General features: G+C 38.3%; 1 protein-coding gene across 1 annotated transcript; it reads left to right on the forward strand.

Annotated features, from left to right (window-relative positions):
* The first annotated feature begins 2785 nt into the window (after positions 1 to 2785).
* LOC127813187 (binding partner of ACD11 1-like) lies at positions 2786 to 23369 on the forward strand. The gene is made up of 5 exons (XM_052354004.1): positions 2786 to 3100; positions 13661 to 13764; positions 13853 to 13928; positions 22432 to 22515; positions 22602 to 23369. Exons 1-5 carry the CDS (start codon positions 3095 to 3097, stop codon positions 23175 to 23177), a joined length of 846 nt encoding a protein of 281 aa, XP_052209964.1. The 5' UTR covers positions 2786 to 3094; the 3' UTR covers positions 23178 to 23369.
* Positions 23370 to 25376: the final 2007 nt, after the last annotated feature.

Raw genomic sequence — 25376 nt, forward strand, 5'->3', positions numbered from 1 at the left:
GTATCCGATTCGAGAAGTGTCCATGACCCATTGATGTGGCATGTCATTTGGCATTTTAAAACATTTTGAGTGGGCTCCACATGCACACGTGTAAAAAAATAAAAGATGAAATGATGTTAAATAAAATATTATATATATTTAACATATATATATATATATGTTATATATACATATGCACAGAGAAAAGGCAACAGATAGGCAAAGGACGATGACAAACAAGAACTGCAATGGCGACAGCTACGATGGCGAACAACAATGGTGATGACCAATCTGGAAGCTGGATGTGACAATCGATCTAGGCTTCCTCTTGCTTATGGTGACGGCAACTAATCTGGGAACTAGATCGACCACTAATCTAGGTTTCTTCCTACTCAAGACCACCTCACAGAAAATAACTAACGATCATCTACTCTTGCTAGTAGATGACGTCCTTTACCAGCTACTTCACTCTCACTGTCGATTGCTTAAGCTGACCCCATTGATGTCAACGATTGACTATCAAGCTTCCATATTCGGCCTTCTTCTAGATCGACCTCCATCACCACTTCCAGCTTCTAGATCAATCGTCGCCTTTAGCCCAACATCATCATCGTCCTCCGTCATTGTCATCCCTATCCTCCGCCTGCCTTTCTTTGTAAATATATTTATAACACACACACACACATAACATATATTTAACATTAATTTATTTTTTTACACGTATGCCAGGTGGTATGTGGGGCCTACTCAAAATATTTTAAAATATCAAATTGCATGCCACGTCAACGGATCTTGGATGCCTCTCGAATTAGATCCGGATCATGGATAAAATTGCAATCCATTAATCAAATCAGGATCTTATTGACAAAATTGAAACTTTTGGATAAAATCATAAAAATACAAAAATATTTGAATTTTTTATGCTAATAGCCCAATTATAAACTATTAAAAGTTTCAATCTTTAAACTTTTAACTTCTACATTCTAATTTTTTATTTTACAAGTGGAATTTGAATTTTAAAAAATATTTTTATATCTTAGATATTAATTCAATAAATATATTTTTTCAAATTATTTTAAAAATAAGTCAACATGACAGGCTTTTGCTAGGCTCGACCCATTAAGACTCGCAGACTTAGGCTTAGCTTAGCTCTGGAGTTTGATGGACTAACTCAGCTTAATCCACTCTAAGCAGGCTCACATGCCAAGTCAAGCCCTTTTTTTGTTTTGTTGATGGGCTAGGCCTAGCCTCAACCCATCCCATGAACGAGAGTCAGGCCAGGCTTCAGTATCTTTAGGGTCATTGGTGAGCTCAGACTAGGCCAGTTCGACTTTGCCAGTTTGACATCACTAGTTGTTATTCTTTAATTATTTTAGTTTTGTGTGCGTTATTTTCATCGACTAGGACAATTTATCTCTCGTTTGGATAGTCTTGCTCAAGCTTCCCGAGATGTGAGTCTTTCAACTTGTTTTTATAAAATATTTGTATTTGTTGTCTTCAATTTATGCTTTTTAAATTTTATTTTTCTATTTTGTTATTGGATTTCTTTAATTTGTATTTGTTATGTTTTGATAATTTATACATTAATTATTCATCCAATTGATTATAATACTCTCGGAATATACACTGTACCCAACGGGAAAAAAAAAAGATACCATCTTACTTCATAAAAGTGATGATATTTTAAAATAATAATAATAATATTAAAGACAGTGTTTAAAACACTCGTTAAGATATAATAGATGTATTTTATAATTAAATAAAATATCTCGAATACGTATTATTTTTAATTTTTAAATATTTTTTTAGTTGATAAAATATTTCAAAACTGCTGGGTCCACAACTCAATGAGGTACCAAGTGATATGGTACCATGTGATTGATTGAAATAAATGCTAAATTTTAACTCTTTTAAGTGCTAAAATTTATCAAACCTTAATGTCAACCCAGGGCAAGTGGGATTTTAAACTTTTTGTTATACTTAAAATTGTATATTTGATAGGGTGAAAAATGAGGATATAATTCATTTTTCATCTAAATTCTAAGAAATTTCGTCAAACAAATTTTATTTTTCACAGAATTCAAATTCTATTTTAGTTAAAAAAAAAAAAATTTATTTGAAATCAAGAGGGGCGAGAATTGGAATTCCATAGAATTGAAATTTCACCCCACTTTCCAACCTCCAATCAAACGCACAATTGATGTCAATCAAGGGCAATGATTTGACGCCCTCGTGACTTGGGCATGCACAGGTGGAGCTCATGCCTCCTTTTGATCTGATCCATATCAGTTAAATCTTATATTATTTGATCTGAAGAATATAATAATTCGTGATCAACTAATAAAGATATATAAGAATTAAAATAAAATATAATAAACGCATGCTTAATAAAAAAATAAATTTATTGCACATTCTCTAAATAAAAAATGAATTTTTGTCAACTAGTACCTTTAAAAGGTAAGACAAATCATTGTCAAATGGATAAATACTAATAAATACACTTAATTTTTAAATAAGATATATTTATTAAATTTTATTTTAAATATTTAAATAATTTAAGACATGATTTGATTAATAAAATTATTTAAATATTAAAAATAAAATATAATAAATATGTCTTATTTAAATTAAAATATATTTATTAATATTTAACTAAAAATAATAATTAATATTATCATATTTTATTAACTAGTAAAAATATTTATATTAAAAATAAAATACATTAAATTCCAATTCCCTCGTTGAAAGCTCCCAAATCCCATCTCTGTCCAAAATAAATTAAGCGTTTGATGATTTCGCGCTACCTTGGGACGGAAAGATTAGGGGGCCCCACCTACGGAAGCGCGTGTCGGGGCGTAAATTAGTGGAGAATCAACGGCACGACGGGACGGACCTTCAATCGCCATCCGAATTCGCAAATCGCCAGCATCTATTCAAAATCCCTTTCACTCCTCTCTCTTCCAAGCCCAAGACCTCTCTCTCACCCTCCCTCTCTCTCCTGGCATTTCTGGAGGAACAGCAGCACAGAGGACCTGCCTAACTCCGGCGGTTGTTCGGGTGTTATCCGGCCACTTCTCGTCGGTTTCTTCCTCCACCGATCTCTCTCTATTTTGCGATGTCGGTCAGTATTGATAATCCATTCGGTCTGATTGTGTTTGTATCTGGACGTGCTACTTCATGTTCATGTTTAGGTGGCGGTTTTGCGTATATATATTTATTATTGATTGTCAATTACTTCAGTGGTCAACACGATGGATTTGACCTTATATTTAGCTTGATTTTAGATTTAATCTTCTGTTAGTGTAGTGACTTCTGTAGATCCGGTCAATTTTTCTTCCGTGCGTAGCATGAGTAGAGTGCGGAGGTTTGTTTAATCCGCGAAACAAGATGTTTTTCAGATGAGATGGGATAAGATAGAAGAGGTGGCTTCTTGTTATGGTTTTGATGTCAATAGAATGTTGTTTTTCCCATTGCAAAAAGTTGACTAATAGATCCCCAAAGTTTAATGTACTCGGGTAGGCTATAAATTAAAGGTTTTGGTTAAATTTTCTTTGAAGATACTGGCAAAGACCATGAGCAACATTTCCATGCGTACGTGCCCCATCTTGTATTTCGGCTTAGACGTGTGCTTATTTTTTACTCTATTTTTGTTCGAGGTTTTTGCAATCCTGGCTCTTCTTGGTTATTAACCATAGGCACATTCTAGGCTTCTAGCTTAAACAAAGACTATTTTGCTACAACTGGTTTCAACTGCTCAACTTGTGGTTTGTGCCTCTCCAAGTTCTTTGGTCTGTGTACAAAGTGCTAAAGTTCTTTGCCATATTGTTATCCTACAGGAACTGCTTGAGCATGAAGGTTTTTCATCTGACATGTTTGTCATAGCCTGGCCATGACAAGTCGTTCTACTAATTCCGAAGTGAATGAGAAGGAGCAAGAACAGAACAGAGTAGAGAAAGAAGGAAGAGAAACGAGAGGGAGAGCAGAGAGAGATATAGAGGAAGATTAGAAGTAGAAAGAAATTCAGATTCTATTTCATGATAGTCTCTCCAGAGAACCTTGGAGAGGATATACTCTAGCCGGAGGTAGGATAGGCCAGCTACAATAGATCCTATTCCCTCTTTTGGTTGCAACCAACCTTTTTGTCCTATTCGCTCCATTACACGTGGGCCCTAAGGCCAAACTAATTCTCAACAGAAAATGACAGCAAGATGACTAAGAATTACAGCAATAAGAAATAATAGGAATTATAGCTATAAAGAAATTAAAAATTTGAGCAAGCTGGGTTCATCTCGTGACAATTCTCCCCCCTTAATAGATTTCTTGTCCTCAAGAAATCCTGAGGAGGCTGGTGGTTCTAGGAAACTGTGAGTAAATCAAGCAAGTACTCTTAGGAGCTGTTCTCTGCTGAGCCTCCCGTCCATTTTATTAACACTTGAATGAGTGGGGCTCCTTGACGGTAAATTACCCTCCTGTCCAGTATAGCCTTCGACTCTTCCACCTTATTCCCTTCCTTTGGTAGTGAAGGTAATGCTGGATTCACCGGTTCAGTACCCACTGCCTTCTTCAAGAGAGAGACATGAAAGACGAGGTGTATGTGGGATTCTTTAGGGAGTTGTAACCGATAGGTTGCCTTCCTTGCCTTAGCCAATATAGTAAAGGGCCCATAGTATTGGGGACTGAGCTTAGATACTTGCCCTCGTGTGATTGATTTCAGGTGAGAATGTTTCAGTCTCAAATACACTTTCTCCCCCACTGTAAACTCTCTATCGCTCCTCCTCCGATTAGCCACCTTCTTTATTCTGTTTTGTGTAGATGCCAATTCCTGTTTTAGCTGCCGTAATACTCCTCTCCTTTGTTGTAAATATTCCTCAACCGAGGATGCAGTGGTGTGATCCCTCATAGCTGGTAGGAGGGGTGGTTTATACCCAAAGAGAGCCTCAAATGGTGACATTTTGAGGTAAGAGTGGTGGTTAGAGTTATACCACCATTGAGCTAAAGTCAACCACCTATACCACTCCTTAGGTTGTAGGATATACATACACCTCAAATATGTTTCCAAACTTTGAGTCACCCTTTCAGTTTGCCCATTTGATTGAGGATAATAAGCTGTTGGCACGCTCAATTTAATTCCTAGTGCCTTCATGAGTTCTTGCCACAAGAGGCTTGTAAAAATTTTATCACGATATGATATTATCGTCTTAGGAACCCCATGTAGTGCCACCACCTGATCTAAGAAAACCCTGGCCACGTCTTTGGCTGTGTAAGGATGGGCAAGCCATATAAAATGAGCAAACTTGGTTAACCTATTGACGATTACTAGAATGCTGTTCCTTCCTTTTGACTTCTGCAAACCCTCAACAAAATCCATTGAGATACTAGACCAAGCTTGTTCGGGTATGGGCAGAGGTTGCAGTAGTCCCGGGTAAGCTACATTTTCATACTTGCATCTCTTGCAAGTATCACAAGCTAGTACAAAATCTTTCACTTCTATCTTTAGTTTCGGCCAATGGAAGAGTTGTTTCACTCGTAGGTGTGTGTTTTGAATCCCCGAGTGTCCCCCTATTGGAGATTCATGTAGGGCTTGCAGAATCTTTCTCTTGAGGTTGGCACTATTGCCAATTACAACCTTGCCTTCATACCTTAGTAATCCATCCACCAATGTATACCCCTCCTATTCCTCGTATCCCACTGCGAATCTTTCTAACGTCTCCTTCACCTTTTCATCCCCTTCATAGTTGTCTATTACTTCCATGCACCAATTTGGAATTACAACCATCATAGCTGCACTACTTTCCTTTTTCATGACACATCGAAAGTGCATCTGTTGCCTTATTCTCCTTACCCTTCTTATAGTGGATTGAGTAGTCTAGGCCCATTAACTTGACCATCCCTTTCTTTTGTAGCTGAGTTTGAAATTTCTGTTGCAGCAGAAATTTCAAACTTTCGTGATCGGTTTTGATCACAAACCTTCCTCCTTCTAGGTAATGCCTCTATCTGTCCACCGGCATTAATACCGCTATGAATTCCTTCTCATATATACTAAGCCCTTGATGTTTAGGGCTCAAGACCTGACGTAGGAATGCCAACGGCCTTCCCTCCTGTACCAATATTGCCCCAACTCCAGTCCTACTTACATCCGTTTCCAGCACAAAGGGTTTTGTGAAGTCTGGCAGTCCCAATATCGGCACCCTGCTCATGGCCTCCTTTAACCTTTCAAAGGCTCTTCTGCTACAGTATCCCAACTGAAACCCCCCCCCTCTTTTTAGCAAATTTGTTAAAGGTTTGCTAATGGTTCCATAGTTTTGTACAAACAGGCAATGGTATCCAGTTAAACCTAGGAATCCCCTTAGGGCCCTTATCGAGCCCGACCTTGGCCAATTTATCATAGCTTCTATCTTCCTTGGGTCGATGTTAACTCCTTCCTTTGATATAATATGCCCCAAGTACTCCACTTGTCCTTGACCAAATGCACACTTAGATTTCTTAATAAAGTGCTGATTAGATATGAGGGTATTAAGGGTAGTTCTAAGATGGTTTAAGTGTTGATCAAAGGTAAGGCTATAGATAAGTATGTCATCAAAGAATACAAGTATAAATTTTCAAAAATGTGGTTCAAAAATTCTGTTCATGAGGGATTGGAAGGTAATTGGGGCATTGGTGAGCCTAAATGGCATCACCAAGAATTCAAAGTGTCCATGGTGGGTCCTAAAAGCTGTTTTATGGATATCTTCAGGTTTCATCCTAATTTGGTGATATCTCGAACGTAAATCCAGCTTAGAAAAGTATTGGGCATGATGAAGTTCGTCCAAAAGGTCATTTACCAATGGTATGAGAAATTTATCCTTGATGGTCATGGCTTTCAGTTAGTGATAGTCCATACAAAATTGCCATGATTCATTTTTTTTTTTTAACTAATAGGACAGGAGAAGCAAAAAGACTTTGGCTAGGTCAAATGATGGCTTGTTGAAGCATATCCCTAACCATCTTTTCGATCTCATTTTTTTGACTGGGGGATATCGATAGGACCTACTGTTAATAGGTTTCATGTTGGGTTTTAAATGGATGGAAGGGTCAAACAATCTGGTTGGGGGCAGAGATTTAGGTTCAACCAAAAGATCCTCATATTCTATCAGCAGTTTATTAATGATCTCTAAGTAGTGTACCTGATCTGGACTTCCCTGGGGTGTGCTGACAGTAAGGCCGATCTCACTCTGTATCGTTTGATCTCCCAGCTCTTCCTCTATGGCCACCATTGAGAAAAATTGTGCCAACCGATTCCATCTTCCTTTGAACACTCTTTGTAGCTTTTTTCCATAGATCATTTTACAAGTTACAAGTTCCAGTCTCCTTATCCCCAGATAAAGTCATCCTCCTTCCTTCCTTTTCAAAGGATACTTCCATCTTGTTAAAATCGAAGCTGATGGGGCTTACCCCTTTCATCCAATCCACTCCAGGGAACACATCACAACTCCCCAATTGCAGCAACCTTAAATTTGCCTCAAACTTCTCTCCTTGCATTTCCCAACAAAAGCTGTTGCAAGATGACCTGTGTGAGAAGTCAGAGGTAGAACTCCAACCTGAAAAGTCAGCTTAATAGGTGGAGGGATCATCCTCCTTATATATAGTCCAAATCTCCCTTGCTGAGGCAATGTGGGATTCTCACACTCCCCCTCATGCCGAAACTTCTCCAATAACTGATACATGCCTAGGTGATCGAGCAGGGTATTGGTCCATGACCACAACCGAGGGTAGTCTGGGGGCCAAGGGTTGGCTCTGATACCATGTGAGAAGTCAGGGGTAGAACTCCAACCTGAAAAACCAGCTTAATAGGTGGAGGGATCCTCTTCCTTATATATAGTCCAGATCTCCCTTGCTAAGGCGATGTGAGATTCTCACAACCTGCTCAACACCTTCTGGCCGTTGGCCACTGTCATACTCAAGGGAGGTGTTCTTGCAAGCAGGCACTTCAACCTTCTGGCCGTGCTTTCATCAAGAAAGTTGTGGGTACTCCCACTATCAATTAGGATCATGAGGTTACCTCCTTGGACTTGTCCCTCCACCTTAATGATTTTGTTGTTAGCTACTCCCTTTAAGGCGTGAATGGAAATCTCCCCATTATCTTCCCCTTCAATGTCCTCGCAATCCCCTTCCTCTATCTCTCTTTCTTCCTTATCATCATTCCCTTCTAGCAGTAGGATCTGTCTTTTGCACTGATACCCAATGTGGTATTTATCCCCACAACGAAAGCAGAGGCTAGCTAACCTCCTCTGTTCCCTCAACTGATCCCCAAATGGTAGTGAACTTGTGCCCACTCCACTTCTACTCCCATTGTTTATCTTCACTGGCTCTATAGCGTATCCTTTTCCCCCCAAGTTAGAGGCTCCAGCAACCATTCCTCTTGTTTGCTGCCGCTGTTTTTTAAAAAAGCCTCCACCGCCAATTGTTGTAGACGAGCTCTTTCTGCTGCTTGTTCTACAGTTTGAGGCCTTAACACCTTAACCATCGACTTAAGCTCCTCATTGAGCCCACTTAAATAGCTAGACACAAAGTACGTTTCAGATAGATGGGGGTTATGTTGAATCATGAGAGACCTTAACTCCTCAAAACGTACGTGATATGATTCTACACTCCCGGTCTGTTTGAGCTTATTGAACTCTTCGATGACATCCACTATGCTCTTTTCCCCAAATCTTTCACACAGCTTCTCCGAGAACTCCACCCAAGTACAATCCCTTCTCAGCCTTATGCACCCTTGATACCAGACATCAACCACCTCATTGAAGTAAGCTGACGCTAGTGACACCCTCTATTCGTCGAGAATGTTATACCAATCAAATATCCTCTCACATTTTCTTACCCACCAGTGGGGATTCACTCCCTCGAATGTGGGAATTTCCACCTGGGGCATGGGGAATCCCGGTTGGTGGGGATTACCCGAACCATTCCTTCCCTGGTTAAGTAATCCTTCTAGGTCCTCCTCGGGGTCAACCTCAACCTCCAAGGCACCTTGTTCTCTAACTCCCCGATTTCCCCGTAGAATTGGCTCTGTTCTCTCCCTAGGAGGAAATTCAGGAGATATACTTACCCTATTCTGGCGGCCAAACATTAACATAAACTACTGCATTTGGGTGGCCAGATCCTCTCGCACTTGCATTATGGAGCCTTCAAGTCTTCACTCTAGCCCTTCCATGGAACTCTTTATCTTACGATCCATTGCCGCAATCGCTTCATGACTTTGGTTGGCTCCTAACTCCAATTGCTCTATCCGATTCTGGGTGTTGGTCATAGTCGAGCTAAATTGATGTAGCTACGACTCTAATGCCTTCATTTGAGTTCCCTCTGCCATCGTCTTTATTCTAGTGTTCGGTCGATGATGGTGGCTCTGATACCAATTTGTCATAGCCTAGCCATGACAAGTCGTTCTACTAATTCCGAAGTGAATGAGAAGGAGCAAGAACATAATAGAGTAGAGAAAGAAGGAAGAGAAACGAGAGGGAGAGTAGAGAGAGATATAGAGGAAGATTAGAAGTAGAAAGAAATTCAGATTCTATTTCATGATGGTCTCTCCAGAGAGCCTTGGAGAGGATATACACTAGTCAGAGGTAGGATAGGCTAGCTACAACATATCATATTCCCTATTTCGGTTGCAACCAACCTTTTTGTCCTATTCGCCCCATTACACGTGGGCCCTGAGGCCAAACTAATTCTCAACAAAAAATGATAGCAAGATAACTAAGAATTACAGCAGTAAGAAATAATAGGAATTACAGCTATGAAGAAATTAAAAATTTGAGCAAGCTGGGTTCATCTCGTGACATCGTTGCCTTCTCAACAAATAAGGGACTTAAACTCTTTGTCAGTAGAATCTATCCCGCAAGTGGACGGATTGTAACAAGTAATATAATGATGAGTAGAGTGTCGTACCCACGAGGATTAGCTAATGATTTCTACTTTAACCACATTTAACCTTAACAAAACACACACAATTATATGCTATTAACAGTTGGTTTTATAATAACTATAACTAAATCACTAACTATAGAATCACAAAATAAGTTTTTTGGTTTTAAAACTCAATAATCTAAGGTGCTAGGGTTCATGAATCCACCATTGCTTTTGATATGACTTAATCATCCGTTATTTGAGTTTGCTACTTTTTGTTTTGAGTTGAAAATCAATGATCTTATGACAACCAAAAGCCTCTCTCGATAGTCATTCAGTTCTACGCATATATATGAGATTAATTATCTCTAATCAACTTACGAATATATACACATGCATTCATTCTCAATGATCATCACAAATCTAATTTCAAATGGCATAATAGTATCTCTACCTATTATAGAACCTCATGTTGTTTATTACTACCATGTGCTAATTCGTATTGAATCTCTCGAAAGCAATATGAATCACAAACATGTTTTAATGGCGATCAAACATCAAACTCGAATTAGAGTGTAATAAACAATCAACCGTTAAGACAAAAGTACGGTAAAAATGAGTAACTTCAACTTAAGCCAACAAGAATCGAGGTTTCATCACTCACCCTAGTTGCAAAACACTTAGCCCAACATGGTTTTAACTAATGGAAGAACAATAAAAACAGATGTCATATAAGAAAGAACGAAAAAATACAACCAAAACTTGAGTTCTTCAAAACTCCCTTCTTCCTTCTGTTTGTTGCTTTCTTCTCCGTCTCCCCAAAAATCCTCCTTCTCCCCTAAAAAATCAGTCTTTTTATATGGTTTTTTAGGTCTTCAGAGTCGTGCATCAACCAAACATCTGTTCCTATTTGATTTGGAAGAAAACGGGCTTGAAACGCTCTTTTCGCAAAGCTTTGTGCCCTACCACGGTCCTGTTGCGGAATGCATTCTGCGACAGGACCTTGAGCTTTAGCAAAGATGTCCAACCGTGGTCCTATCGTGGAATGCATATCATGGTAGGACCGTGAGCTCCAACAACCTTCTTCCACAGCGGTCCTACTGTGATATGCATGCCGCGAGCTACTTTCACTTGACCTCTCAACTCTTCAACTTCTATATTTTCATCTCGCTGCTTTGTGACTTCCTCAACATTGATCCCAAAATGTCCATCCATGCCTTCCATGCCGGGTTCAGCTCTAATCATGCACTAAAATAATCATTCCCGTTCCACATATCTTCAAATGAGTTTTTCACCTACATGACCACACATAAAACCAAATTAAGTAGAAATCATGCCCATTAAATGAATAAATGCTAAGTTTATAGGACAAAATAAGTGTATAAAAGATGCTTACCACTCTTATCATTGTCAATTACTGTAGGTGCTTCTAGAGTACACGTGACCTCTCATTGACATAGTAAACAGGATTTTTGGGTCACATTTACCTCAAGTCCTCCTTTCCTACTTCTTTACTCATCTGCAATGCAGTTATTCTTGGTTGCTGCTGCAAAAGAGCTTACTTGTGGCGCTTGGAGTTGGTACTTTCTAATCATTCAGCTCCACAACTCTAGTTCCTAAATGCTAATTGAAGCAGAAAGTAATTAATACCGTGGATCTGGTCATGGCATAGTGATTAAATGCTAATTAAAGCAGAAAGTAATTAATACTAGCATAGTGATTAAATGCTAATTACATAAATAATTTTAAAGTGGTGAAGTGTTCCTTATTGATTGCCTTGCTATTCCAGATTTGGGTGGCAATCAATGAAGAATCCACCCCCTTTTGACTTCCCTACATAATTGGCATAAATTCCATATGGGTGCACTTCCTATTTTGTCTGTAATTGTACTGACTATGGACATACTTTTGTTTATGGTAAAGGTATTATGCTTACTATCTTTCTACCGTGGATCTGGTCATGGCATGCCAGAAGTGTGGCAGCTACTAAAACTCTTTTAATGTTCAGCTCATTGTGGGCATGGTAACCATAAATGTACGACAAGAGTATGATAGCTACTTGAATTTTTCTAACAAGGCACACACCATTCCAATGTTATACACTATGCTCTGTCTATGGTTGCTGCTAGAATCTACCAAAGCCTGTTCGGGATTTTGTATATTCACCTTGATCCTTCTTCACAAAAGCTTAAGTAAACTATTGGAGTAGTTTTATACTAGCTTGGTTAGAATTAATTTATTTTCTCATTAATTTGCTAATAACAAAATACTTAGTCATGTGGATTTTACAATAACAATGTGCAGCTCCTTTTTTTTGTTAATTATAGGCTTGTAATTTAGCGTAAGAGGGGAATGATCCTCCTCTCCCATTTGTCTCCACTGAAAGTTAATCTTGCACAGACCCAACACTAATGTTTACCCTCAGACATTGTCCCAACGTGGCTAATCTCTTGCTAAGGTGAGCTGTTAGAGCCCCTTCTTGATTTTTTGGCCTTCACTTGTCAATTTTGCTGCACTTGATTCAAAAGCTATTAGGGTGTTGGATTTGGTACAATGGAAGCAGAAGAGTTGGGTGGAGTGCGTATTGGATAGTAGTGGAATAACCACTAAAGGTTACCTTTTCTTTTTCCTTGTAGACAAAATTTTAGTGAAATACAGTTGATCTAGTTCTGGTGTTTGGGATGAGTAGGCAATTGATCTTTCTGCTCATTAACTGGAAGTGATCTTTCTGCTCATTAACTGGAAGTGATGGTGCCATGGATCACCACATGAATAGAAATAAGAGGAAGTTGATCGATGATTAGTGGATGGTCACTGGATTCCTGACAATTGCAAATCTTGTTTTTTTTTTTTGGGAGGGGGGTGTTCGAGTTTGTTACTCTGATGACAACTGTCACAGAATAGTTATTTCTGTGACATTATTATGTCATATTTTGTTTATCAACAAATCTTGGGACAGCACGTGTGTTCTGGTGCATCATTTCCTCCAAGGGGTAATAATCTCACCTAATGACTCCTTGTCCACTTTTTTATATCACTCCATATATTTCTCGTGTGTTCAAAGTGATTACAGCAAGTCATTATATGGAAAAGATGAAATGAGATGGCAGTTGCTTTCTGTTTTGGATGCAATGGTGGCAAGCTATGACAATGCATGGTAGATGAAAGAGAAGCACAGCTTTATGCATTGTTCCAATAAATTGGTTGCTATCATTGTGTAATGGCTTGCCCCAAATCTTGTGGCCTTGTTGCAGTGTCACTAAAATAAGGCAAGATATTTTCTTATCTTCTGTGGTTGCGAAGGGGTTTCACTTTGAGCTACAAGCAATTGAAGAGATATATATCATCAAATGCTTCCCCTTAAAATATGATGATTTCCATATCATATTTCTTCTATGATTTTTTCATGACATGATGTATAAGATCTGATGGAGCATTAAATTCCAAATGCTCAAAAAGGTTTCCAAGTTTTTCTTTTGAACAGTTTATGATATCATTATCTACACTTTTTGCAGTAGCTAGTGATTTCTGATTTAAATTAGTAGCACAGTTAAATGCCCTTCTTCTGAAATACTGAAATAAATACCTAACGGTAAGTTTCTCTTATGGTAGGGACCAACTTACTAGATGGTGGTCTTGGTGCTTCACCTGATCATTATTAGCGTGTTAGTTATGGAGAATAAACATATCTGCAGTTGATTTAACCAAGCTGTAGAGAAATGACATGTTACTTGTTTCTCTTCTTTTCCTTCACGGTAGTGCACAAATTAGCTATTGAGACCTTGTTTTGTTGCTGCAGATAAGAACTGTTCGAGTCAGCAATGTTTCCTTGGGGGCAACTTTGCAAGACATCAAGGAATTCTTTTCCTTTTCTGGTGATATTGAATATGCTGAAATGCAGAGGTTGAGATCTGATCAGCTTTCCTGCTTTTCTGTTTACAGTTTCTTTTTCTTTATTATATGAACTTCAGTTTGTTATATGTTTATGCAGTGGGGATGAACAATCACAAATTGCATTTGTTACCTTCAAGGATTCACAAGGAGCAGAGACTGCAGTCCTACTTACAGTGAGTTTATTTCCCAGTGCAATTAACATTATAATGTTTTTCTTTATGGCTTTATACCAACTTTATTTGCATAAACTTTGACTGGGTGTATGATGTGATATTCGTCCATATATCATGTGACAATTTTACCACTTGAATAGAACTTTCTTCTGGAAATCATACCACTCATTGTTATTGGCATTTGAAAGCATTAAGCATAACCCAGGATTGGTTACTTTTTAGTTATTTGCTGAAAGAATTGGTTTAGTGGTATAATTTTTTCTCTGGGTGTAAGAGGTCCTGGGTCTAATTCTCGGAATGCTCCATTCTTGCTGAGAATCCTTGATTGAAGTTCTTCTAATCTGGTGTATCTGGCCCTTGGTTTTTGTCGGGAAATAAGCAATCATTTTTCAGAATGATCAGATTTATGAGTTACTGTTTTTCTATATAGTTATTGGTTTGTTTTTCAGTTGTGTTATTTGGTAGTGGGCTGAGTTATGGCCCGTAAGTTGTGTTTTATTTCACATTAGTGGTTAGGTAGTGGCTCCTCATTTTAAGGAAGTGGGCAGTGCTTCTCCTAAACTGTATATATATTGAGCTGGAAATAAATGAGTTTTTTTTTTTTTTTCCTTACTAATTCATAACATGGTATCAAAGCCATAAGCATCCTATTTCCGAGAGATCAATATCTCGTTTTGTGACATTGAGCCTAGCAATCTTGTGACTTGAGAGTTCAAGTGCAATTCATCTGGGAGCTATGTCTACTTCAACCAAATCAAGTGGTGCATTTGAAGCACTACTTATAGCAACCGTTAGTGGGGAGAACAAGAGTAGTCCCTCAACTAGAGAATTGTAGAATATCCAGGCAGCCTATAGACTAAATGGTAGGAATTATTTGAAGCGGTCTCAATTGGTTTGTACATTTCTAAAAGGGAGAGGCAAGCTGAGCCATCTACTCGGTATTAGACCTAAACAAGGAGAACCTACTTTTGAAGCTTGGTTATGGAATTCAATGCTTTTTGAGATAAGTGATATTGTTATATTCTTAAGTACAACTAAAGAAATTTGGGATGCAGTCAAGCAAACTTATTCAAAAGTTCGAGATGTAGCCCAAATTTATGAGATTAAAACAAAGATATCAGCAACAAAGCAAGGAAACCATTCAATCATTGAATATTCCAATCTCCTGCAAGTGCAAACACTATGGCAGGAAATGGATCACTACCAGTGTATAAAGATGACATGCAGTGAGGATGCAACCCTGCTTAAAAGGTTTGTTGAAAAAGGCAAGATTTATGAATTTTTTGCTGGCCTAAACATTGAATTTGATGCAGTAATAGTACAAATACTTGGGAAAGAGGACTTGTCATCCCTAAATGAGACTATAGCTATTGTTTGTGCTGAGGAAGAAAGGAGAGGAGTCATGCTTGAGACACCTATGGTGGAAAATTCTGCACTAATGACAAGAAAGATGCAACATTCTAGTGCTGAACACCAAGGGAGTGAGGCTAAGAAAACTACAGCTGGGTCTCAGTCAAACAAGGATCTCTTGTGGTGTACATATTGTAAGAAGCTAAGACATACTATAGACAAGTGTTGGAAGTTACAAGGAAAATCACAAGCAAAAAGTAAAGAGGCATCAGGCAAGCAGAAGAGGTAGGAGCAGGCCTATGTGGCTAACACACAACAGGCTGAAGAAATGGATTATTCAGAGCCATTGACTATTGAGTTCAACAAGGAGGAAATTACAAAATTGAGACAACTAATTGGATCCCTAGAGAAATCTACGGGTTCAAGTACCTGTACCCTAACTTCTTCAGGTATTTTTTCCTTTTCTCATGCACTAAATGCCTCAAATACTACTCTCTCAAGTGCCGGGATTATTGATTTAGGGGCCACAGATCATATGACCTATTCATCTAAAAAATGCGTCATATATCCCCTGTCCTAGCAACCAAAAAATTATCATTTTTGATGGTACAACTACTACAGTAGCAGGTCAAGGAAATGCTTATATCAATGATTATCTTACCCTAAAAAATGCCCTACATGTACTTGAACTATTCACTAACCTTGTTTCAATTTAGAAACTTACTATAGATTCTAATTATAGGGTGATTTTTCATCCCTCATGAAATTTAGGAGCAAGACACAAGGAGGATGATTGGGCATGCTAAAGAGAAGGAAGGTCTTTATTTTCTTGAGGAACAAAGTGGATAGGAAACTAGGCCAGCCAAGATCTCTCCAATGTCTTGTATGACTAAATCCTCTCAGTCTTGTAGAGAAAGGATTTGGCTACAACATTTACGTTTTGGTCATCCCTCCTTTATTGTTCTTAAGATAATGTATCCTTTATTGTTCAAAGGATTAGGTGAAGAAGACTTTTAGTGTGGCAGATGTGAGTTTGCAAAACATAGGAGCACATACTCTCCAATGAATGTGAAAAGAAGTCCTTTTCCATTTGCTCTTATACATAGTGACATTTGGGGTCCATCTTCCATTTCTAATATCACCGGGGCTCGGTGGTTTGTGTCATTTATTGATGATTGTACTTGAACCACTTGGATCTATCTTTTAAAGAACAAATTAGTAGTAAGTTCTATACTCCCTGTTTTCTATAATCTGATAAAAACTCAATTCAATGTTAAGATCAAATGTATTCGATCAGATAATGTTAAGGACTTTTTTAATTAGTTCCTTACTTCCTATTTCCAAGCAAGATGCATAATTCATGAGTCTTTTTGTGTAAACACTTCACAGCAAAATGGGGTGGTCAAAAGAAAGAATGGACATCTCCTAAATATCACTAGAGCTCTCTTACTTCAAAAGAATGTCCCAAAACAATATCGGGGGGAAGTTATATTAACTGCTACTCATCTTATGAACCGATTGCCATGAAGGAATCTAAATTCTCAAAGTCCTCTCCAACTGCTGTCTCAATTCTTTTCACAAGTTTCAATCTCTAGTGGTCTCATACCTAGAATATTTGGGTGTGTAGCATTTGTTCATCTACACCCTCAACAAAGGGGAAAACTGGACCCTAGAGCTCTTAGATGTATTTTTGTGGGATATTCATCTACTTAAAAAGGGGTATAAGTGTTTTCATCCATCAAGCAAAAAATTCTTTGTATTAATGGATGTTACATTTGCTAAACAAAATCAGTATTTTGTTTAGAATTCTCTTCAGGGGGAGACCTCAATACCCGAGGAAGAGGATAGAAATTTGTTTCTCCCTGAGTTTCCTTCCTTATGACCTTTTCCTGTTCAACACCTACAACCTATTCTTGCATCATTGCAACCTGCATCTAATACTTAGTCCAAGCCTCAAGAACATATAGGAGAATTGTTAGTTCAAGAGGCAGAACATCGTTTGCTTCAAGTATACTCAAGGAGGAAGAGACCAACTGCTCATTTAGCATCTGTTTAAGCATCTGAATCAGCTCCTAATCCTCACATTGAGCAAGATGAGGTAACCCCTTCTACTTCCATCTCTGGTAATGAAGTTGAACATGTTTCTGATCTATCTAATTCAAGTGATACTAACCTACCTATTGCTACTCACAAAGGAACTAGAACCTGCACAAAACATCCCATGCACTTATTCATGTCCTATAAAAACTTGTCTCCTAGTCATAAAACATTTCTCACCAACATTAGCTCAATTCCCTTTCCAAAAACAGTATTCGAGGCATTGAGCAATGAGAATTGGAGGGACTAAAGGTTATACCCAAACCCATGGTGTGGATTATCTCAAAACTTTTGCCCATGTTGCAAAAATGAATGCCATAAGGATATTGCTATCCCTAACAACTAATTTTAGTTGGAAATTACAACAATTTGATGTGAAAAATGCCTTCCTACATAGAGATCTAGAGGAAGAAATTTATATGGAGGTCCAATCGGGATTGAGTTCAACAAAAGAAAAAGGTGTGGTATGTAGGTTAAACAAATCCCTATATGGGTTGAAGCAATCACCAAGAGCTTGGTTTGGAAAATTTACCAAAGCCATGCTAAAGTTTGGATACAAGCAAAGCCTAGAAGATCATACCCTATTTATAAGACATTCAGTTGCTGGAAAACTTACTATTTTATTGGTTTATGTAGATGATATTATAATAATAGGAGATGATTTGGAAGGAATGGAAAGTCTAAAGAAGTGCTTAATACATGAATTTGAAATTAAAGAGTTAAGCAAGCATAAATACTTCTTGGTATTGAAGTGGCTCACTCTCAGCAAGGTATTTTCATATCCCAACAAAAATATGTTCTTGATTTATTAACCGAGATTGGTATGCTAGGATGTAGGCCAGCTAAGGCTTCTATTGAGCCTAACCATAAATTAAGTAGCAGTCCAAAGGATGCATCAACAGATAAAGGTCTCTACCAAAGATTAGTTGGGAGGCTCATTTATCTATCACATACTCGACCTGACATAGCATATGCTGTAGGAGTGGTTAGCCAATTTATGCACAGTCCCAAGGAGGTACGCCTGAAAGCAATGCATAGAATTTTGCATTATTTAAAGGGCACACCAGGTAAGGGAATCTTGTTCAAAAGAGGACAAAAATTAACACTTGAAGCTCATATGGATGCTGATTATGCAGAAGCAATGGTTGACAGGAGATCAATGTCTGTGTATTGTACCTTTTTAGGGGGAAATATTATGACCTGGAGGAGTAAGAAGCAGAATGTGGTGTCAAGATCAAGTGCAAGGGCATAATTCAGGTCTATGGCCCTTGGTATTTGTGAGTTACTATGGATTAAAATAATTCTAGAAGATCTGAAAGTCAAATGGAAGGATCCTATGAAGCTATATTGTGATAATAAGTCAGCTATTAATATTGCACATAATCCGGTACAACATGATCACACTAAACATATTGAAGTGGACATGCATTTTATAAAATAAAAGCTTGAAAGTGGCCTAATTTGTACACCCTTTGTGCATACAAGAAGTCAGTTGGCAGATTTACTTACTAAAGGCCTTCCAGGAACAACCTTTCAAAGGTTAACTAGCAAGTTAGGAATGGAGGATATACATTTTCTAGCTTGAGGGGGAGTGTTGGGAAATAAACAATCATTTTTCAGAATTATCAGATTTATGAGTTATTGTTTTTCTATATAGTTATTGGTTTGTTTTTCAGTTGTGTTATTTGGTAGTGGGCTGAGTTATGGTCCATAAGTTGTGTTTTGTTTCAGATTAGTGGTTAGGTAGTGTCTCCTTATTTAAAAGGAGTGGGCAGTGCTTCTCCTAAACTGTATATATATTTAGCTATAGTGCTGGAAATAAATGAGTTTTTTTTTTTTCCTTGCTAATTCATAACAGTTTTCGTAAAGGAAATGATCGTAGAGCAAGGAAGAAGGTGCATGAGGTGCACAATCACTGAGCTTGTGTTGGTAGGTGGAGAGCATGCTGTGGCTCCCTCTCTGAGGTAGTAGGATCACCACTCTCCTATGGCCCAAAGTGCACGAGTTGCATAGATGTGATTGAGCCTCACTATCACTGTTGTTTATGAATGCTGGTTGGGGTTTCTTGGGGTTGGTAAGGTTGAATTGGCTTGAGGTTTGTTTGGGATACACTTCTTGTTATAAGGATGCACTATCATCCTCCTTCAGGCCTGCTTGTGCAAGTCATTTGGAACATCAGATTGGTCTTCTTGAGGCCTAACTTGTTCATCCATGTCTGCTTTTCATCTCCTTGCAGCTCAATTTTGGTTCATAGATCCTCCAACTCTTATTTAGGGATTTTGTCTTTGTTGGGCCTATGTTTTTTGGAAGCTGTTAGTTTGTATGGGGCTGATTTTGGGTCTTCTTGCAGTCAAGTTTTATCTGTCTTCTCAAATGGCCCTGGGAGCAGTCATAATACAGAGGAAGGTAGTCTGGAGGTGGCTTTCTCTTTAATGGTCTACAAAGGTCTACACTTTCTTGGTCATTGTTGAAGTTTACTGATGGTGAGGATTCATCAGTTGAAGTTCCTCAAAGCAATGTTGCAATTCCACTTGTCTCTGTTGCTGTCTGGTTTGTAAGTGTTTTTCTTCAAGTATATACCATTTCACCCTTAGTTGATTGGAGACAAAGCTGTCTTGATGGGATTTCTTTTCTGTCCCATGTCATTGATCACTATGAGAATTTTAACCTTTTTGGTCCTGATAACTTCTTTTAATGTGAGGGTAATCAGCTTGATGTAATAGGGAGGTCTGAGAATTCTGTCTAAGAGTAGTGATTGGTCCTTGGTGCTATGTGGTTAATCAGGAGAAAGAAAAGCCTTTGACTTTACTGGTCTACCAAGTACCAAGGAACCATAAAGTGGATTGTTTTTTTGGAGAGGGGGTTGTCATGTTAACTCTGCTTGCTGTTATAGATTTTGCTACCCTGGATTTTGAGTCTATGTGTGATCCTTCTAGTTCTATGAGCCCGGAGCTTGGTTGATATGAAGTCTTGAGTTGTCTGACTAGGTTTTGAGGACAATAAAATTAGTCATTTTATGGGTACTATTATTAAAGGATTTGAATCAGGGGCTGTGAACCTTGAGAAATTAAAGATAGGTGGAGAATTAGAAAAGAATTTATTTCTCTAAGGGGGCTGCTATGCCAGGTGCTGGATGTATAGAGAACTTGAACACTTGTGATGTTAATCATGAGAAAAATAGGAAAAGGAGGTGTTGGGACCTGGTTGAGAGGTACTCCATTAAGCTTTTGTCATTCTGAATTTATGCATTATGCCTAGGGGTCTTAATGACCAAAGTAAAAGATCTTCTGTTGGCTTTCTTGTTAGGAGATGAAAGGGGAATATGGTCTCCAAGGGACCCCAGCTTCATTCTAATTCATTGGTTATTAATAGAAGTATACGCGATAGTTGTTTGGTTGACATGGTGTTTTTAGTTCTATTGAGTTTGGCAGGTGGTGTCTTGATTTTTTGACATTTGAGGGGATTGAAAAAATTGAGTCTTATTTGGATCCTCTTCCTATTGCATGTATGTAGCAATGTGAATGATGATGGGTTTCCTCAATAATTTCTGACCCTAGTAAGTGATATAAAAGTATTGTGGATGATTTGTCCGGTGTTGGGTCTTGTTGGATCGATCTTGCAGCAAGAGGATGGATTATGTTCATATTACTTAAGCTATGAGGGGTTTCTGGAAGTTTATTGAGTCCCAGAATTTGGTTGATTTTCTTTTAATTGCTGGCCCTTTTATTTGGTTGATACGTCCTTATCTCTTCTGGTTGAGAATGTCAGTTTCTGAATGTGATTCAGTCTTGCCTGCCTAGAATTGCATTTGATTGCTTTCCTATCCTTTTGAATGGTTGGGGAATTGACCTAGGCTATAAGCATTTTGTTTTGAGTATATGTGGCCAAGGATAAATTGTTTTTGGTGAGATCTTGGTGGGTTGGTTATGAAGTTAGTGGCTCACCAAGAATTTCTTTGGCTAGAAAGCTTAAATTTTTAAAATTGATTTTAGCCAATGGAATAGGGAGCTGTTTGAGGGTTGGTTATGAAGATTAGTCTGAGGATTGACAGATCCTTCAGGACATTAAAAATTTTGATGAGAGCTAGTAGAACTACTTTGTCTTTAGAAGAGAGGCACACTAGAATTTCCCTTAGGAGAGTGGTCAAAAGATTAATTTAGCTAAGAATCAGCTAATTCTGTGGTTATAGAGTTTGCTGTCTCTCCCTTGACTTATTTGCGCATTTGAGCATCCCTTACATTCTAACTTTAGATCCAAATTGCAATTGCATTGGGAGGCCTCCTGGATGAGGTAGTATCTGTCAAATGGTTGGCAGATTTATGTTTGCTAAGGGTACTTTTGTCTGCTGTCCCTTTGTACATGATGTTCCTTTCTTTTACTCTAATTTGATTGTTAATAGATTATAGACACTCCAGAAGGGTTTTCTGGCAGGGTGGAAAGATGAATTTTAAGTATCACCCTGGCAGCTGGAAGGAAGAATGCATTGTCTGTATATTGCAACATTGGAGTGCGATAACCTAATAATTTTCCCCATTTAACCTTAATCTCACTATATTAAGTTAGCTATATGAATTTTAGATTTCCAACCATCTCTATGCATGGCCACATCCTCACTATGAGCACTATATCCTATTCCATGTTTAAAGGTTTCTCACTAAGTTTTCTTTAGTATTCCTCTATTTCTTTGGGTACAAACTTCCTCCATTTCATTTGCTCACCCCACGGGGCTGTTTATAGGTCTTTTTCTCACATGTTCAAATTATCATAATGTCTCCTCACCTCTTATTTTATATAGGCACCACCATCACCAAACCTATTACATATAGCTTTGTTTCTTGTTTTATATTTTGTTGTATGGCTGCATATCCACCAAAACATCCCATCTTTATTACGCTCATATTTTGCACATATTGGTACCTAAACATTTATCAATTTTGAATTGTACCACAATTATCTCAGAATGTTAAACCCTTATTTATAAGGGTATCTTAGTGCAAATATATGCAAACCTTATAATATATGAGGAATATTTATTTGATCCTGGATCTGAACTCAGGGAGCAACAATAGCTGGTCTACCCGTTACCATAGGTTTGGATTCAGATTATCAGCTTCCACCTGCTGCTTCAGCACCACCCCATGTAAGTTGTCACCTGTGAAGATTTAATTTCCACTAGTACCAAAGTGAGTGAACTTTTATGTCTTAACTTGTGCATAAACTCTGCAGAAAACAGAAAATAAAGATGCAGGTGGTCCTGAATCTGCTTTGCGGAAGGCAGAGGATGTAGTCAGTGGCATGTTGGCAAAAGGCTTTGTATTAGGTAAGGATGCTGTCAGCAAAGCCAAGTCATTTGATGAGAAGCACCAGTTGACTTCCACTGCCACAGCTAAGGTTGCTTCTTTTGACAAAAAAATTGGGCTCACTGAGAAGATCAGTGTTGGGACTTCTGCTGTTAATGAGAAAGTTCGGGAAGTAGATCAGAAATTTCAGGTTTCTGAGAAAGCCAAATCAGCATTTTCAGCTGCTGAGCAAAAAGTCAGCAGTGCTGGGTCAGCCATAATGAAGAACCGTTATGTATTGACTGGGGCTACGTGGGTGACAGGTGCTTTTAATAAAGTTGCCCAGGCAGCTGGAGAAGTTGGCCAAAAGACAAAAGAGAAGGTAGGAATGGCTGAAGAGGAACAGAGACGGAAAATGGTTGATGATTATGCTCAGATTCATTTATCCGAGTCGCCTAAAGCTTCTGCACAAGACGAGCAGAAACCTTCTAAGCCAGCACCAGCACAGGGGTTGATCCTCTGAATTGTTACTTCTGCCAACACACTGCTCAAAACTTGTGGATTCTGTGGTCTTGATGCTTACTTCACCTTTGTTAAATGTTGATTGTTATAGTTGGATTTGATTGCACTCAGTGTGTTTTGACAGTTCTTTCATGAACTTCAATAAATTGAACTTTGTAAGATTATAGTTATCTTTTAATACTGTTATTTTGAATGTTCTTGGTGTGTTGGATCAGGATTTTAAGATTATAGCTATCTTTTCATACTTTTATTTTGAATGCTCTTGGTGTGGTGGATGCTTCATCATCCCAAAGGGAATGCTCTCCATTTTCCTGTTTCTTTAGTCTTTTCTCGAATGCATACTGGTTGCAGTTGTAGGCTGGCTAGAGGTTCATCCATCTGTTACTGAACTTGTCTCCCCAGCAATACTCCAGGGTTATATCTAGCCTTCCATCCCTTTTAGACATGTACACCAACTGAAAGTAAAAACAACATAAAAGACATCCAAAAATAAGTGGAATGTGTTCTTGCTGCTAGTTGTCTAAACTATTTGCTTCTGAGAAAACTAGTTGCTTAGCTGAGATACAACGATGCACGAGACATTTTAGATGCCTAGTGTTACAAATAGATGAAGACTCTAGGGATAGGGAAAAATGTTCAATCACAGAAAACTTACCTTCATTGCCGGAAGCATACACAAATATATTCGGAATATAAACATAAATCGAAAAAATGAAGGAAAGAGAAGAGGGCAAAGATTTATCATGGTTTACCCTAAATATTAGGGTTACGTCTGCGTTGAGTTTCGGTGAGAAGAGCTCACTGTACTATATAATAAACGAAGATTACACCCACAAAAATAACTCACAAACACTCTTTGTACATCATTGGTTTACTAACAAAATTGTCCAAATAATCATAAATATAGATTAGAGGCTTATACCTATCGAACCAAAGAATAAGAAAATAAGCATATACAAAGCATTTACAGAGCAAACAGGGAAAAACCCCCCAAACCCTTGGCTGAAGAAGACACCCTTTCCTTTTTCTCCCTTTTTCTCGTGTGACGCTTCAAATTTCGAGACGAGTGATAAATATCAACTCTGGTTCTGGATGGTTTAGATGGAGCCTCATAAAGGTAGGATGAATGGTCGAGATTAGATCGTGCAACATGATCAATATTCTAATAGAAAGGCAACTGGGTATCTGATGGAGCAAAGAGATGGTTGCCGCGTGTGGCCATCCTGTTGGCGCCACAAGATAGCTTGCAGTTGCCATACGTGGCCTTCCTATCTCCTAGCTCTAACGGCATAGTTTGATGCTTCACCTTATCAACATCACCTAGGATTCCTCACAGTTTCCTTCAAAATCATACACTTGTACATCTAAAAATCAAGATTCCATTATATGTGACTTACACATTAGAATCGTACCTAAATATCAGTACCTGTGGTACTGTATAGATTGGAGACTTCCTTGTCCAGTCTCTCATGGCAGTTTGTGACCATAGAAGTTCCATTGTTCCCTTTATGTGTCGCATGAAATGGCAATAATCCTGATAACTGTCAGTTTGTGATTCAATCACCTTCACCTTATGTGAAACCATTATTTGCTTCCCATAATTGACAGGTCCCTGTTGCTAAGGAAAAGCAACACACAAGAAATGCAAAGGCCAGGGGAACTTCTAAACCAGTTAGATTTAGACAGAGCATCTTAAAGAAGTTTGTGATCCAATGACTTTAGCTCCCTGTTAAATTACGCATTCTCATTGGATCAGTCAGTCATACTTTTTCGATTGGAATTGTCAATAGTGAGATCTTCTCCCATTTTCAAGCAAAAGAAGTGGGTAGTGATTTTTGGAGGTAGAAGTGAGTGAGAGATGATATATATTTGTACATTTTTGGTTCTATATTGATTTGGTTACTGCGATAGCAGTGCCATTCACATGATCCAAAATGATGGTCTAAGCAATGGTCCAATTGAGGCTGCAAAATCAAGGTTTCTGTATATTAGACTTTTTGCACTTTGGCACATTTCTTAGATGCCAAGTTGGTTTTTTCTATACGTAGGCCAAATTGAATTACTTGCCCTGAAAAATTCTAAACTTCTGGTGCATGTCGATTTGAAGTTTGGGGCTGAGTTAACCTTGTTAAAAATGCAATGGTTGTTCTCAGCCTCCGGCCGTAACAATTCTTGGTAACCCAAAAGTATCTCCTCCCCA

The sequence above is a fragment of the Diospyros lotus genome, chromosome 11 (assembly GCF_014633365.1).
Source record: "Diospyros lotus cultivar Yz01 chromosome 11, ASM1463336v1, whole genome shotgun sequence".
Lineage (NCBI taxonomy): Eukaryota > Viridiplantae > Streptophyta > Magnoliopsida > Ericales > Ebenaceae > Diospyros > Diospyros lotus.